At 37.7% G+C, this 16,779-nt stretch overlaps 1 protein-coding gene across 7 annotated transcripts in view; it reads right to left on the bottom strand.

Annotated features, from left to right (window-relative positions):
* The window catches only part of LOC148952276 (zygote arrest protein 1-like), a 208,617-nt gene that overhangs the window by 102,076 nt on the left and 89,762 nt on the right, over nucleotides 1-16,779 (bottom strand). For all 7 annotated transcript variants that reach the window (XM_089089720.1, XM_089089721.1, XM_089089717.1 and 4 more), the window contains one exon: nucleotides 10,762-10,860. In XM_089089720.1, the coding sequence (XP_088945846.1) occupies nucleotides 10,762-10,860 (99 nt within the window). The remainder of the gene's footprint in view (nucleotides 1-10,761; nucleotides 10,861-16,779) is intronic.

Raw genomic sequence — 16,779 nt, 5'->3', positions numbered from 1 at the left:
CTGAATACGGTTGAGTAGATTTTTATTTTACGGCTGAAATCAAACTAAAATAAAAGAAGATCCTTTGATTCCGCTTTCATGATTTTTTTATGACCAGTCACCTTTGTTCTCCGTCGACGACCTCTTATTATATCTATTACAAGAGGCTGATCCGTTTTATCATGGATAGATTCGTTGGTTATTCTTTGCTTGCCATGGATGTTGAGAATTCTTCTGAGACCTGTACTCTCGAAAGTTAAAACCCTCCTCTCTGGTTCCTGGTTCATTACCCAGGTTTCAGCTGCGTGAAGAAAACTGGCATGACTTTACTATTTTAGTTGCAATTTCAGCCGTAGAGAGAATCATTAGGACGACCAAACTTTCTGTAGTCTATTTAAGGCTCTATTGTCTTGACCAACTCTTGTGAGCACTTATTTTGTGATTGATCTTGCGTTTTCAATTATGATTTCTAGGTATTTTAAATGGACGACTTGTTCTAATTGATGGTCTCTGCAAACGACTCTCAGGAGTTAGTTTGCTGTGACCATGCATTTTGTTTTTTTAATCTTCATATCAGGTTAACCTGGCAGCCTCTCTCCCTCACTTGGTCTAAGAGTTCTTGAAGTCGTTGTTTGCAAGATTTTAGTACGGTGATGTCATCAGCAAAGTTTATACTGCTCAGGCGTACTTCAGGATTTAGCTGGATGCCATCTATGCTGGTATTTCGCATTATGTAGTCAATTGCAACTACAAAGAGTAGCGTCAACATGACGTAGCCTTGTTTAACTCCTGACAGGATGTTGAAGAAATGGATTTGGTCACTTGGCATCTTTAAACAACACTCATTGTCCTCCTAGAGAGTAATCATCTGGAAAACTATCTTTTAACGGATTCCATAGTGTATTTAGAGCTTCCATAGATCTGGTGGTCGACTGAGTCAAACATGTTCACAAAATCAATTCAATAGCTTACAAGATCTTTGATCGTAAATCTCGACTTTATTCTGCTAGTAGCTGTATAATATGTAAATATATAAGGTCCGTACAAAAACGGTACGGTCTGAATCCATGCTACTCGCTACAGAGGTGTCTGTCAAGCTGTAAGCTGACTCTCTGCAGTAATATATGTGACAGCAATTTTCCTGGCATTGGGTCCACGCCAGTTGCCTAGGAAATGAAACTCAGAGAAGAAAGAAAGTAACAAAATGAAAAATAAAATCAAAAAAGGTGAAAAAACGAGGATTTTGCCAGCCAGTGGAAAACCATGAAGAAGAACAAATAAGTAAATATTTCGACAAGGACTTCCGCCAAGTCGTCCTCAGTGCCAAACAAAAAAGAAAAAAAACACGAAAGTCTAACTTTTTGAAGTTTACCTTCGTTTCTAAGTTTTCATGAAGATCCTCAAAAGGGTAATGTGTTCCCAGTCAGTAGGTTCTTTGGTTTGTCTCTCATATTACTGCAAATAAACTAGTCAAGAAAGTCAGGCATTTGAGAACCGTCATTTTTATCATTTTTGCAGAAATATGGTCTTCGCCAGTTGACTTCCTACTTTGAGATTGTTTACTGCTGCCTTTAATTCAGAGGATTACGGCGGACCCGTGTTAATATTTAAAGAGAACAAAGTTGCTACTGGAATCTCTGAGGGGTTTTCTGGTAGAGGTCTGTTTAAAAGCTTTTCAAAGTGACTAGCCCAGACTTCTTTCACCTCAGACGTTTTGGTTATCAGGATACCCGAGGGATTTATTGGCCCATGCTGAATAGAAAATTTTTTTCCATTTATCTTATTAGTGATTTTATAGACGGCTCTTGAGTTACCTCTCTTCACTGCTTCTTCTGCCAGCGCTACTTTCCGATCAATTAACTTTCTCTTTTCTTCTATTACACTCTTTTTCACTGCTTTATCCATGGTCGCATGTTTGATCAGACAGCAATGAGTCCTTTAAAGCATTGCGGTAGCCAATGGCGGCTTTCGCGACATCTTTAAAGCAGAGATTTATGCTGTTGGCATCTTCTGGTAGAAACAGGGATTCAAAGTTATTTCCCATGTCCAACTTAAAGGCTTGCTTAAACTCTCTCACCTGCAGTTTCTCTGAGTCAATGATTGGGTTTGAAGGAACCTTTTTGGTGTTTTTACTTCTTTTTAGTTTGAGGCAGACTTTTCCTGTCATGAGGGTGTGGTCTGAGCCAACGTAGGCTCCTCTGTTGCCACTTATATAAAAAAGCTTGATTTCTGCTTCTCGCTCAAAGAGACAATGATCAATCTGATTTCGGGTATGGCCATCAGGGGATGTTCATGAGTGTTTGTACACGCACCGGTGGACGACAGTCCCTCTCATTAAAAATACATTACATTACAAATTTGAATATGCTTAAAAAATTGGCGGTGATTAGTAATTTTGGTGAAAAGTCCCTGTTAATATTACCACTAAAGAATTTTGGTTGGATGAAAAGGAGGATTATTGTTTTTATGGATGGAGATTCTGAGAGGCTTTTAATCATATACATAACTGAAGCCATCACAACCTCTACAATAGGATTTTCTTATCGATAAATACATTACATATATATTTTTTTTAAATACACTGAAGCACTTCATATAAATCAACAAGAAAAGTATTGCCATTGAAAATTGCTGAAAACCAAGTTCCTAGCTGTGTTTGCCCCCCTCCCCTCCACATAAATCTCATGGCGGGCTGATGATGACCTGCCTTGCCTTTTTCACCTCTATGCTGGTAGATATGGGAATGTAACACATTAGCTGTATAAAGAAACATTTTAATTAATTCCTACTCCCCCTTCCTCTCTCATCATTTATCTGAAGCACCATGAAGAGTAAGCAGTTTGCCCATTAAAATGTGATTTTTTGGGAATCTACCCTACCCCCACCTAAACAATGCCTCACACCCCCCTCATTATAGCTGATACGTAATCACCAAACGTAGCATAATTTCAAGTACATCAACTTGGTTGAATCCAGTACTACCACCGTGTGGCACTACTTCTTTTGCAACTGGGAAGAATAAAATATAGTTATTGATACTTTTAAAGCAATTAGCTTCTCAGGATTTTAAAGTGATTGCAAATTTGTCCTCTTCGGAGTAAAGTCGGAGTAGGCGCCCTCGGCGGGTAACAAGGATGATTTACTGTTATTGCATTGTGTTTCCTACATAATGAGGATGCAGCTTTCTCAGGATAAGCTACTCCAAACTTTTGAACTATTCTAGAGTTTCATGACCATAGAGGGAATTGAAGTAGGTATTTTGCGAACTGAAAGAAACATGAACCGATGTTTCTTGTACTTGAAACGGTAGAATCTCCCATAAAGGGGCAACATACAAAATATGGGGAAGGACAAATGAATTGAAAAGAAATGCCGGAATGTGATGGTTGAAGCAAAATTTTGCAGTAATTATAGATGTATGTGCAGTGGCAATTTCAGGAAAAATATGGCTTATCAGAAGTTGTAGAGTGTGAGAGAGGGTTGAACCAATTAGGAGGCCAAAATAGGTGATACTTTCAACTTTTTGGCTGAGCCGTAGAGGGACCAAGAGTCATAGGCGGAACAATTCTGCCTTCAAAAAAGCTAAAAACAAGGTACTCACACTTCCCAATATTAAATTTAAGACCAACGTTTAGGAATTCATCTTGCAGGTTATTGAAGATTTCAGAAAATTGCTCAGTTTTTCGGCTGTTATTAAAGATATCAAAATCCTACACAAAAGAAGCATTGTCACCATTGGAAATGCTGGAAGATAAGATCTTTTCTCTGTGATCAAAAATATTTTAAAGAGATCAGGACAAGGTGTTGCACCTTGGCGGGCTGCACTTCGGACTGGGATTCTTCTAGCTCGATGAATCGGCTCCTCGGATTTAAAAAAGTGACCTTAGGACAGATTTGAAGGTGAGAATACATTTCACGAAAAGCCTTAATGATGCAACAATTTATGCCCCTTTTAGCAGCAAGAGGAGGGTATAAGCGAGTCAAAAGGACTACTGACATTAAGTCCTCCAAGAAACAGTGGAAAACCTGAAGCATCGGATTCAATGAGCAAGTTGGCAACTGAAGAAAGTATCTCAGGACAACCAAATCTACGCTGAAAGCTGAACTGATGAGGTGGGGCACAAAACTTAGTCTCAGGCTTATCTATAACGATTAATACAAATAATTTTCACGGCAATTGTTGAAACAACAATAGGCTGAAACGTAGTGCATTGAGCGGTAACTTCAAATTTCTTAGAAAAGGATGTGACGTCACCAAGAAAGATTTATGTTAGGACAATACCTAGGGTAAGTATCATCTGAGTGAGCATTGTTAGATGCTGCAAGAGAGAGGAGGCACCATGTTTAATATGCAAACCACAAACCCCATCAATCCCAGGAGACAACTTTGGCCTTAGCGTCTTAATTGCTGACAGATGTCAGATGTCAGATGACAGATGTCATAACCACAATATCATTAAATTGACACTGAGGCCAATTTAACAGGTCTTCAAGAACAGACTCAAATTTTGATGAACCGAAAGAAACATGAATCGATGTTTCTTATACTTGAAACGGTAGAATCTCCCATAAAGGGGCAACATACAAAATATGGGGAAGCGAGGAATTTGATTCAACTGCTGATTCAACTGCTGATTTTAATTAATTACTACTCCCCCTTCCTCTCTCAACATTTATCTGAAGCGCCATGAAGAGTAAGCAGTTTGTCCATTAAAATGTGATTTTTTAGGAATCTGATGAATCTGATGAAGAGGACTCAGCTGTATTATAATTAAACCATTCAGCATCAGATATTTCAGATGCAGAAACTGATTTGGAGCAATCTGGTTTACGAAGCACCTTCCAGAGATCACTTTTATCCAAGATAGCCTTAGAAGGAAATTCTGAAATGAGACGCCTCTGATGGCTTGCTAATTCTCGAGCAAATTTTTGTAAGTATATACACTAACAGAATTAACGACACCCCTACAAGGGCGGCTACATTGCTTCTCCAAGCTCAGCCAAAACAATGAATAATGATCACACTACTGTCCCGTTTAAGGTTAATCTATCCTTAAGGTTAATCTGATCCAGAACCTTGCTATCAAACCTCTGACAGAGCATGAAGATTGGGTTGGTAATCCTGCAAAACTCTCAGCACCTGCTCAGTGGAAGCTTGCGACATTGTGCAAGCACCTCAAAAACCAAATCTCGTGTATAATTTCACAGTCAAAAATCTTGTCCTTGGGCTTGCAGTATTTGTCATTGAATTTAGATTTCCATTTGAGGCTCAGTCGTGGTGTTTCAGTCACAGTAACGTGTTCCCTTGAGAGCAGGCCATCGAGGTTTAGACTGCAGGTAACAAGTTTGCGGCCCAACCCTCCTCATTTAATGGACTCTGAACCACCATACTCCCCCCAAACTCTGTGAAGCAAGGTTCTTTACATGGTCGACATAATTACTGCGATTGAATTTCAATATTTTGAAAGAACACAAAAAGATGCCTCCAGTGGTGTGTCATCTTGATGTTAGACAAGTAACGTAAAAATTCGTAAATTTACTGTTTTTTCTTTTTGTTTTCTTCATTTTTTCGCTTTTTTTACCTCAATAATTGAATCACTACTCTTTGTAGGAGCCTTACTTAAGGGTTCTCCAGCCTTATCTTAGACTTGAGCCTTTTCTTGTAAACAATCTCGTATCAATTTGAATCGACTCTACTTAGAATTTTTCTCTGTAAAGCTCCAAAAGCTGAATCCCAAAGGCCTGTATTATAATATCTTTTGAATTTGTTTTGTTATAAGTGACTGATTTTTTTGGTAGTACTTTTTAAAATAAAAAGAACTGAAATTTAAAACTACTTTAAATAAGTATGTAGATTTACTTTTTACTTAAGTTTCACGCTCTGGTGCATTTTTAGTTACTCCGTTCAATAATTTTGAACAAGCATAGACAGCAGCAGCTACAACAATACTCTGCAGAAAAGCAAATATTCTGCGAAAAAAGTGCAGGAAATGCCGAAATAGTTAACTTTAGCCTGCTGGAAAATACTTGTTCAGAGCATAATCATAGGCAGCGCAATAGCGCTGCCTAAGTAAAGAGCGATATGGGCACAATGTATTATTTTGTTTTGTGTGTGTTGTTAGTGAAAACATAAATACCGTGTCTGATGCCAGGCTATGCATTGCCAGTTAAGGCATATCGCAAAATCACAGGTTTCACAGAGATCATGAAGCTTGGCTTTCTGGAGATACAACTTTTGAATTTAGCGTAATATTTTAGTAGCAAAACACCAATCTTGACATAAAAAAAGAAAAGAGAATGACTTACAGGGTAGCATTTGTGGTCTTCTTTATCACAAGAATCATTAATTTGACGAGAAGGGTAGTGTTTGGTGTCTTCTTGATCATTAAATAAAAAAAACACGTTTTTTAAACTGAAAATAAGGAGCGACATTAAAACTTAAAACGAACAGAAATTGTTCCGTATATGAAAGGGACTGTCCCCGCCTCAAAGCCACGCTATTTAAGCAAAATTTTTTTATTGTTTTAAAAAATAAAGATGTTTTACAGAGTCAAAATATATCGCAAATAGCTATGCGTTGTTGATGGGCCATCCCCATTAATATAATGACAGAATTATGTTGTTTTTAAGTTTTAATGTCGCTCCTTACTTTCAGTTTAAAAAACGTGTTTTTTTATTTAATTTCTGTCGTTTTTTAGTTAATGCAGCTTTTATTTTGGCTAACCGTCATTGAATAAGTAAACAAAATTTGCATAAAAATTTTACTTTTCTTTTGCTAAATGGATGTCTACAAATTAACTTACGTAACTTCTATATTCGTATATTTTTCTTCTGGTAAAAATACAAAGTTGCAGATTTTTGCAGATATGAGCTTGAAACCTATGTAATAGGGTTTTCTGATACGCTGAATCTGACGGTGTGATTTTCATTAAAATTCTTTCACTTCTAGGGGATGTTTCCCCCTCTTTAAAAAATCGGGTAAATTTTCTCAGGCTCGTAGCCTTTGATGAGTACTACTAAACTTAATAAAATTTATATATTTAGAATCAGCATTATAAACACATTCTTTTGATACATTTATTGACATCAAAATTTTGTTTTTAAAAGTTTCGATTACTATTGAGCCGTATCGCTTGTTTTTTTATTGTTTTTTTATTACGTATATGTTACTACGTATATGAGGGGGTTCCCCCTTAGTCAATACGACGCTCTTTACGTTAAAAGTAAAAAAAAAAATTTGATTCACAAACCCCTGAATCACAAAGGCCGTTTAATTAGAATACATAGCTCTTTTGAAAGCACTAAAAAAAACTGTAGCGTAAATAGCGAGGTATTGACTTGGGGGATAACCCCCTCAAATACGTTATAATTTCTGTTCGTTTTAAGTTTTAATGTTGCTTCTTACTTTCAGTTGAAAAAACTTGTTTTTTTTATTTAATTTCTGATCGTTTTTTAAATAATGCTTGGAAATCCAGCGCCCCCTTCATAGAACTGTCCCTTACCCCCAAGAAAACACCTCCACGGAAAGATTCTCCAGAGTAACCCCCTCCTCTATCCCCCCCCCCTTCAGAAAAAAAATCCTTCCTGAAAATGTCTGTATACTTCCCAATAACTAATAAATAATGCTGGCAAGTCCAGCGCCCCCTTCATGGCAATTTCCCTTCCCCCATGCAAACTTCCTTCATGGACAGATCCTCCAACATAACTCCCAACCCAAACTTCCCTCCCACTACCAGAAAAAAACCCTCCTGAAAACTTCTGTATACTTCCCAATAACCAATACTATATGTTAACTTGGGTAAAGTTCATAACTTTTAGCCCTCACCCTGGGGGCTTCGGGGGATTAATTCATCCTAAAAGACATATTTATCATATTTTCGACCATGCTGAACAAAATGGCCATCTCAAAATTTTGATCAGGTGACTTTGGGAAAAAAATAAGCGTGGGAGGGGGCCTAGTTGCCCTCAATTTTTTTTAGTCACTTAAAAAGGTCACTAGAACTTTTAATTTCCGTTCCAATGAGCCCTCCCACGATATTCTAGGACGACTGGGTCGATACGATCACCCCTGGGGAAAAAAAAACAAATAAACACGCATCCGTGATCTTTCTTCTGGCAAAAAATGCAAAATTCCACATTTTTGTAGATAGGAGCTTGAAACCTCTACAATAGGGTTCATTGATACGCTGAATATGATGGTGTGATTTTCATTAAGTTTCTATAACTTTTGAGGGGTCTTTCCCCCTTTTTTTGAAAATCAGCCAAATTTTCTCAGGCGCGTAACTTTTGATGGGTAGCACTAAACTTGACGAAAATTATATATTTGAAATCAGCATTGAAAATTAATTCTTTTGATGTATCTATTGGTATCAAAAAACCGTTTTCTAGAGTTTCGGTTACCATTGAGCCGGGTCGCTCCTTACTTACAGTTCGTTACCACGAACTGTTTGATCATAATCATAAACACGAGGTTGTTGAAGATTCCACACGCTGTTTGCAGTTTCACTGGCAGTCTCAAAGTAAATATATTTTTTTTATCAATTTCTTTATATATTGCTAAATTATAAATTGTTTTTAAATAATAATGAATTATTAATTGCTAAATATTATTTATTGCTAAATTAATCTCTAATTGTCCTATAGATGTTTATCTTAATCTATATTTTTTTGTATTAAGCCTGAAAATATATTGAGAGCGATGAAGAAAAACTTCAATTGAACCCCCGGTTTGATCTTAATTAGGTCCTTGCTAATTTTTTATTTCTATCTGGCAACTACTAAAATCAGATATTCAGTTCAGTAGGTACGTAAGAAGTAGCTGTATACCTTCCAAGATATTGTTAAAAGATTACGACAAAATATAGATAATTTCAAATAGGTTCCATAAAACTTTATGAGCAGAAAAGACTTTATTAAATTGTTGCTGCCAGAATAATATTGTGTTAGAAATTATTTAGCAATCGCTGAGGGACAAGCACAATTATAAAATAGACACACATTAAAATTTACAATATTCAAAAAAAGCTTTGCTCTTAAAATCACTTGAAGAATTAGTCCATTAAAGATCTGACGATGAAATGTTAGTAAGACAAAATTTGGTAAAGATAAAAAGTTCATTAGAAAAATGATTCAACCAAACATAAATATTGTCTTTGAAACTTGTTTCCAGAAACAGAAACTTGGCGGAGTATAAACGTTACTAAGTTTAGTTGGCAGAAAAAGCTGTTGTGAAGCTAGTAAGGGAGACAAAAAATATTGAATGAAAAAAGTTGATTAGAATTGAGTTTGCAGAAAACCAACCTCTTATTATATATATTACAAGAGGCTGATCCGTTTTATCATGGATAGATTCGTTGGTTATTTTTTGCTTGCCTTGGATGTTGAGAATTCTTCTGAGACCTGTAATCTCGAAAGTGAAAATCCTTCTCTCTTGTTCCTGGTTCATTTCCTAGGTTTCAGCTGCGTGAAGAAAACTGGCATGACTTTACTATTAGAGTTGCAATTTCAGCCGTAGACATAATCAATAGGATGACCAAACTTTCTGTAGTCTATTTAAGGCTCTATTGTCTTGACCAACTCTTGTGAGCACTTATTTTGTGATTGATCTTGCGTTTTCAATTATTTTTTCTAGGTATTTTAAATGGACGACTTGTTCTAATTGTTGGTCTCTGCAAACGACTCTCAGGAGTTAGTTTGCTGTGACCATGCATTTTGTTTTTTTAATCTTCATATCAGGTTAACCTGGCAGCCTCTCTCCCTCACTTGGTCTAAGAGTTCTTGAAGTCGTTGCTTGCAAGATTTTAGTACGGTGATGTCATCAGCAAAGTTTATACTGCTCAGGCGTACTTCAGGATTTAGCTGGATGCCATCTATGCTGGTGTTTTGCATTATGTAGTCAATTGCAACTACAAAGAGTAGCGTCAACATTACGTAGCCTTGTTTAACTCCTGACAGGATGTTGGTTGCATAGGTTGCATCAAGACATGGCTAATTGTGGACAGAGAAAAGGCAAGACAGAGAAAGTCCAGTTGAATTGAAGTTATCAAGTATTTTGCAGTAGGTTGCATCAAGACATGGCTAATTGTGGACAGAGAAAGAGCTAAGAGAAAAGAGCTATGGAAGAGCTATATTAAACCAGAAATGAGCGGAAATAAAGTCAAATCATATAACCAAGATCACTGAAAAAAGAACGATAAATGAATGTGGATTGACAGTTTAGCATACATGCACATATATTCATTCCTTAAAGTCTAAATAATTTTTGATTTATTAGAGCTAAAAATTGCAAACCTTTAAGATTAATTTTGTTTTTAGTAAATTCTAAATTCTGATCTGGTCTTCAGGAGTCCACCCTACTCATCTTAGTTTCTGCTTGCTTTGAGTTTGATTCAGTTATTTATTGTAATTTCTGTACGTTTTGGATTTCATTTATTTATTGATTGTGATTTTGAGTAGTGTTACGCTTGGAATATTATTTGACTGTATTTTTGGTCCTCATGCGTTTTTCGTACCTCAATAATTGAATTTCTACTCATTGTGGAAACCGTACCTAAGAGTTTTCTGGCCTAATTTTAGACATGTAACAAATCTCGTTTAATTGAATTGATCCTATTTAAAATTCTACTTTGTAATCCTCCAAAAGGTGAATGACAAAGGTCTACATTATAAAATCCTTCGAATTTCTTTGTTTTATTTAAAATAAGTGACTTTTTGGTAGAATATTGTAAAATAAAAAGAAAGAAATTTAAAACTACTATTGAAGTCTGAAGATTTGTTTCTTACCTTAGTTTCATGCTCCGGTGTATTTTCGGTTGATGCACTCAATAATTTTGAAACACCATAGACAGTTACAGCTGCTGCTCCAGCAGCTAAAACAATACTCTGCAAAAATAATATTCTATAAAAAAAAGCCCTGGAAATAGTTATCTTTAGTCTGCTGAAAAATCATCATTTAGACAATAATTGTCAGATGAAGGTGATAAGATTAGAACGCAAAATGAAAAGTTCGATAGAAAATGAATAAAATTAAAGTACACTATTTACTTTTCATTATATTTTTGTGCTGTAGAGGTTTGTGAATAATAAATATGTTAAGAAAGCATTACTAACATTTTCATAATATTTAAAATTTCTACGATAAACAAATAATCTCTTTTGTAGTTTTTCTTCCATTTATATTAGAAAATAAACTTTAAGTAAAACTGTGGATCCACTCCCTTAAATCTTCTTTTTATATAATCAACACACAAATGACCACAATTCACATCGTTAAAATTTTGGACTTGAGTAGAATGATAAGCAAGTTGTTTATTTGAAGTCATTAAGTGGTTTACAATTTCATTTCCAGGTTGTATTCCAAACGAATAAAAAAAATCTACAAATGAGTACTTGGGATCATTGAAATAATAAGTCCAATGCGTCCCAGGCGATCCTATGCAGTCATAATTAATTACACCGAATTCCTTCTTCTTTATTTTGTTTGGTAAGTTATCTCGAGAAAAATCACCTCGAAAATAAGGAATATGACCTAATTCATTTAATATATCAATATTTGTCAGCGGTAGCATGTGATTTTCGATTCTTTCTGACGTTTGCCGTTTTTTGGAAGTGAGCATTCTTTGAATTATGAAATCTCAGCTTCAACAACTTTTTTGGGACTTCCACGCTATTTAGGTGATTTAACCACTTCTACTTGTATTTTCTTGGGTCTACCACGTTTTTGGGAACTTCAACACTCACTTCCGATCCATATCCAACAATTTTGTGTGTGCTGGGTAATTTCAAACCTCAACCTTTCGGTAAAGTCCCCGGTAATGTCAAACCTTCGCTCTCTGCGTTTGAAGAATCAGTAATTTTATCAACAATTTTCTTTCCAGCATATGTACCTAATGCAGCTGCACCACTTGTTAGAGCACTTTTACCTACTACAGCTGCTAATGGTATTAAAAATGGAAGTAAGCCACCATTTTGAATCAGTTGATGATATGATATATTTATATAGACATCTTTGTTCTTTATTTTTCCTTGCTCAATTTGTTTTCTTTTAAGCAATAGTTTAACAGGTTCTTTAATAACAATAATAATTTTATTGGAATTCTGCAATTTTTTTTCTTATAACATCTGTTTATTCTTAATTTTTGAGGAGGAGATAAATGCATTGTGTTTTCATTAAAGTCAGTTTTTTGTTGATTTCAGATTGATTGAGAAAAAATAAGAACGGTAATCTTGGATGATTTTGAAGTAGTTGTTTATAGGATAAATCAATATCACATCCTTTATTTTAATTTTTATATTTTTAAATCTTAGTCACCTGTCTTTAGGTCATCCTAGACAGTGGATTAAGTCTTCATTAAAAAGGCCGTCCTAGCTGAGTGGATTGGTGTGCTGGATATAGGATCCTTTGTCCGAGAGGGCGAGGGTTCGAATCCTAGTGTATCTAATTATTTGGTTTGGGACGGAAATCAGTGCCGTGACTCTGTAAGCTCAGCCAGAGTCCAACCAGCTTTAAATGGGTACCTGGAGAAACCTGGGGAAGGTAAACAGGAAGGGTGTGCAAAAGCAAAGGATGGTTGGCCCCCACCCTCCATCGCACTTCCTGGCTGAAGGGCCAAGAAATGGAGATCAGCACCCCCGGTAGGGACTGTAAAGTCCAATGCCGTATTCTTTACCTTTACCTTGTGACTGCGTAGTGGATAAGAACGGGTCTTACGATTAAAAGGTCTCAGGTTCGATCCCACGGGTCGCAAGGAATTGCAACCCAAGACAAAATATTTACATAATTTTCCCTGACTAAAGCTCCTGTGAACTAGGTTGGGTTTTTAAAGTCTGGATGGTCCTGATGGTTCAGGAGGTGTGGTCCCCCCATCGTGTTAGTCTAGTCTTCTGTCCCAAGTTAAACATAGGAGAAATCCTACTGCAGTTTTCTCATAGTGGTAGTCAGGTGGAAACGGCTGGAATTGCCTATCCCAATTCTTGCTAGGCCAAATCACAGAGGGTGCCATCTGGGAGTGGAGACCTACATGGTTAAATTTATTTCCACGAAACGTCCAAATGCAAGTCAATATAAAGAGTCCAACCCATACTACGGCATCCTTGGCCAGCGATGTGTTGAGGGTCTCATCGGCGCCTTCTCCAAAAACTTGGCAAGCCCATACTACGGTATTCCCGGCAAGCGATGGGTTGATGGTGTCATCAGGGCCTTCTCCGAAAAATTGGAAAGCTGAGGTACTACTTCGGAAACATGGACAACCCCTCAGTGTAGGGTGATGGAAAGTCTGCTCGATGAAATGCCTAACGACCCAGTAGTTTATCACTGGGGAATTATTCCGTTAAAACGTAGAGATAATGTGTGTTTCCAACGGCATTGTGGAAGGCTCGGAGATTAGAAATCATGAAGACGACGCTTCTTTCTCCTTTTTCAACTCCGAATCCCATGATGGATCTGTTTATGGTGGAGTGGGTATCATTTTAAGCCCCCTATCAGCGAAGTCACTTCTAGAGTGGGAACCTATCTCATATAGAGTAGCAAAAGTGCGATTCAAAGGTCATCTATTCAACATATCAGTTATTGTAGTTTATGCTCCAACCAGAGACGCACCGGAGAGCGAAGCAGATCTTTTTTACTAAGTTCTAACTTGTACACTTAAGAAAGTCCCAAAGTAAGACCTCGATTGGAGGAGACTTCAACTCCAGAATCAGAGAAAAAGTATCCAATGCTGAGTCTGCCATTGGCCACTTTGGTTTTGGAGCTACATGCAGCAGGGGATCAAGACTTCTTCACTTTGCCATGACGAATGATTTGTTCATTACCAATACCTTATTCAAACACAACCCCAGCCATAGAGTCACATGGCATTCAAGAGATGGTAGAGCAAAAAGCCAGATTGATTACATTCTAATGACCTGCCGTTGGAAATCAATGGCTACGAATAGTAGATCGTACATTCGGGCAGATACTGGCTCGAAACATGGGTTGGATCATCTTCTAGTCAAATTAGATCTAAAGTTACGACTTGCTGCACGCCCCAAGAAGAAACCTCCACGAAGATTTGATACCAATCGCTTCGATGATCCTAAATTACGACAGGCATTCTGCTTAGAGTTGTCTAGCCACTTTGAAGCTCTCCAAATGCCAGCGAACGACGAGCAAACTCAAAGTTTGGATGAAGAGAGGGTTGACCATACGCAATACAATCCAAGACGCTGCAGAAGTTACGATAGGATGCCACAAAAGACTATCCAAAAAATGGATGTCAACACGCACAATTCAGTTGGCTGAGCACAAGCAACAGACATCGGGCAGAAAATCGAAGTTTTTCAAACTCCTGAAAAGAGAATGCCACCAGTCGGCTAAGAATGATAAGAACCAGTACTGGGAGAAAATCGCTCAAAAAATGGAAGCCGTTGCCTCTAGATCGGAAACCAGGAAGAAGTATCCACTCCTAAAATCAATCAGAAGTAAATCACATAAGCCTACTAGTACATCCGTCGAAGATGAAAACGGCAAGTTACTCTCGAATAATACTGAAATAATAAATTGCTGGAAGGAGCACTTTGACAAACTACTTATCCAGCACCAACTCTCCACAGCAATGGATGATAATCAGCACTGCCATAATCCAAGTCGTAGCCCTGATAACCTGCAGGAACCACACTCACCCAGCATTATTTTTAATAACGTGAATTTGGCTCCCCCACGTTAAATGAAGTCCAACAAGCAATCAATTGCCTTAAAAGCAATAAATCCCCTGGTCCTGAGGCCATTCAGGCTGAATTCTACAAGTATGGAGGGACAGCACTTGTCAGGAGGCTTCATAAACTAACTTGTCATATATGGGAAGAAGAGATGGTTCCACAGGATTGGGGAGACTCTATCATCTTTCCAGTCTTCAAAAAAAAGGCTAAAGACAAAATGCAGCAATTATCTCGGGGTTTCTCTCATCTGCATTACTGCAAAAATATTTGCCATAGTGCTACATAATCGTTTTCGCATCCAGCGCAACGTAAAAGACAAGGCCCAATCAAGCGGGATTCCGCCCAGGCAAGGGTACAATTGACCAACTATTCGTCTTAAAACAAACCCTTGAACACAGGGCAAAACACCAGAAACCAACAGTGTCTCTATTCAGAGATTTTAATACAGCTTTTGATTCTGTTCTAAAGGATGGAATCTGGAAGGCCATGACAGAGCATGGAGTATCAGGAAAGATAGTCAGACTTATCCAAGCATACTACCAGCATAAGCGAGCCCAAATTCAGATCCGTGGAGAACTCTCCTCGATTTTCCAAATTGATTTTGGTGTCCGACAGGGATGTATATTGTCTCCCGTCTTATTTAATTTCGTTATTGACTGGATTATGAGCAAAGCAACGACGACCTTTTCAGGCGTTGAAATAAATACCAATTTTGTAATCACCGATCTGGACTATGCCGACGATATTTGCTTGTTAGGTGAATCTTGTTCAGAAGCCCAATCTACGCTATCGAAGGTAGCTTAAGAAGCCTCTCTGGTCGGCCTGAAAATAAGCTCCTCGAAGACAAAAGTCATGGCGTCCGGTATATCATCTCAAGACCCCCCAATTGTACTAGAACAGTCACCCATAGATGAGGTACATGAATTCAAGTACCTAGGCTCTCTGTTAGACCCAATAGGATACACATCAGAAATACAGTCAAGAATCGCTTCAGCAACTGGAGTCTTCGCCCAGCTAAATCACTCTTTATGGAACCAGAAAAAAGTTCGTCTGAAGACAAGAATAAGGATTTACCAGGCCCTTGTTTGGTCTGTCTTACTATACGGATGTGAGACATGGACTATAAAAGCATCCGACATTCAAGCCATTAACATATTTAACCATTTATGTTCAAGCAGAATCATCGTGTCAGCAAGGTCGAACTCCGCAAAATCTGCTATCAGCGTTCTGATTTGGCCATTATAATTAAATAAAGAAGACTCCGATGGTTCGGCCATACACTTCGCAGCCCAAACCATACCTTTGTCAATAAAGCCCTCAAATGTACACCTCTTTCGGGATGGAAAAAGTGACTTAGGGGACAAAAGAAAACGTGGCTCGCCTGCATCAAGGCTGACCTAGACCCAATCGGTGGCTTCAAGAAGTATGGAAGAAGATGGGAAAAGTCCTGGCTCGATTTAATTCCACCACTCGCAAACAACCGAGACTCTTAACTTACTACAATGACGAAGCTAATGGACGCCAGGGAGAGCGGAGATGCTTGAGTCCTGCTAAAAGTACAAGTACAAGTAAGTACCTGTCTTTTACGAATAGTTTAACAGGCTCTCGTTCATTCACTTGTGTATGCATTTTACGCAAATTACATTTTTGTTTTGAATCAAAAACCGTTTTGATTTTTTGTTTTTGAAATTCTGATTAATTGATTGTATACTCTTCCATTTATTAGAGAATCATTTTTATAGATAAAATTCCTTGGTAAAGATTTTCGCAATACTCTTTTCAAAAAACCTCATAGGCTTGATTTTACTTCGACATTCCTTCCTTCCTTTTCATTTTGAATGCTTCATCAGGATTTTTTTCACGTATATCTATGATAGAATCTGGGGCACCCTCGCCCGGGGTCATAAATACAGGCGGAGGAGGAAGAAGGCTCCTCAAATATACACTCAAAAGGGCCCACTGGTGTTTCCACAGGTCCCATGAGTTGCAAACCTTCTCCCAGTAATGAGTTAAATTGCAGGGTGATGCAGAACACCATCGCGGGAGGATCCTCTATAGGAGGACAACTGTGGCAGGGCGTAAGATCCAGATCTATTGACAACGACC

This window comes from Artemia sp. Qi Xiang Cuo, chromosome 5 (genome assembly GCF_049724085.1).
Source record: "Artemia sp. Qi Xiang Cuo chromosome 5, ASM4972408v1, whole genome shotgun sequence".
NCBI lineage: Eukaryota > Metazoa > Arthropoda > Branchiopoda > Anostraca > Artemiidae > Artemia > Artemia sp. Qi Xiang Cuo.
Note: the sequence above shows the minus strand (reverse complement) of the source record. Positions and strands in the feature narration are given on the sequence as shown.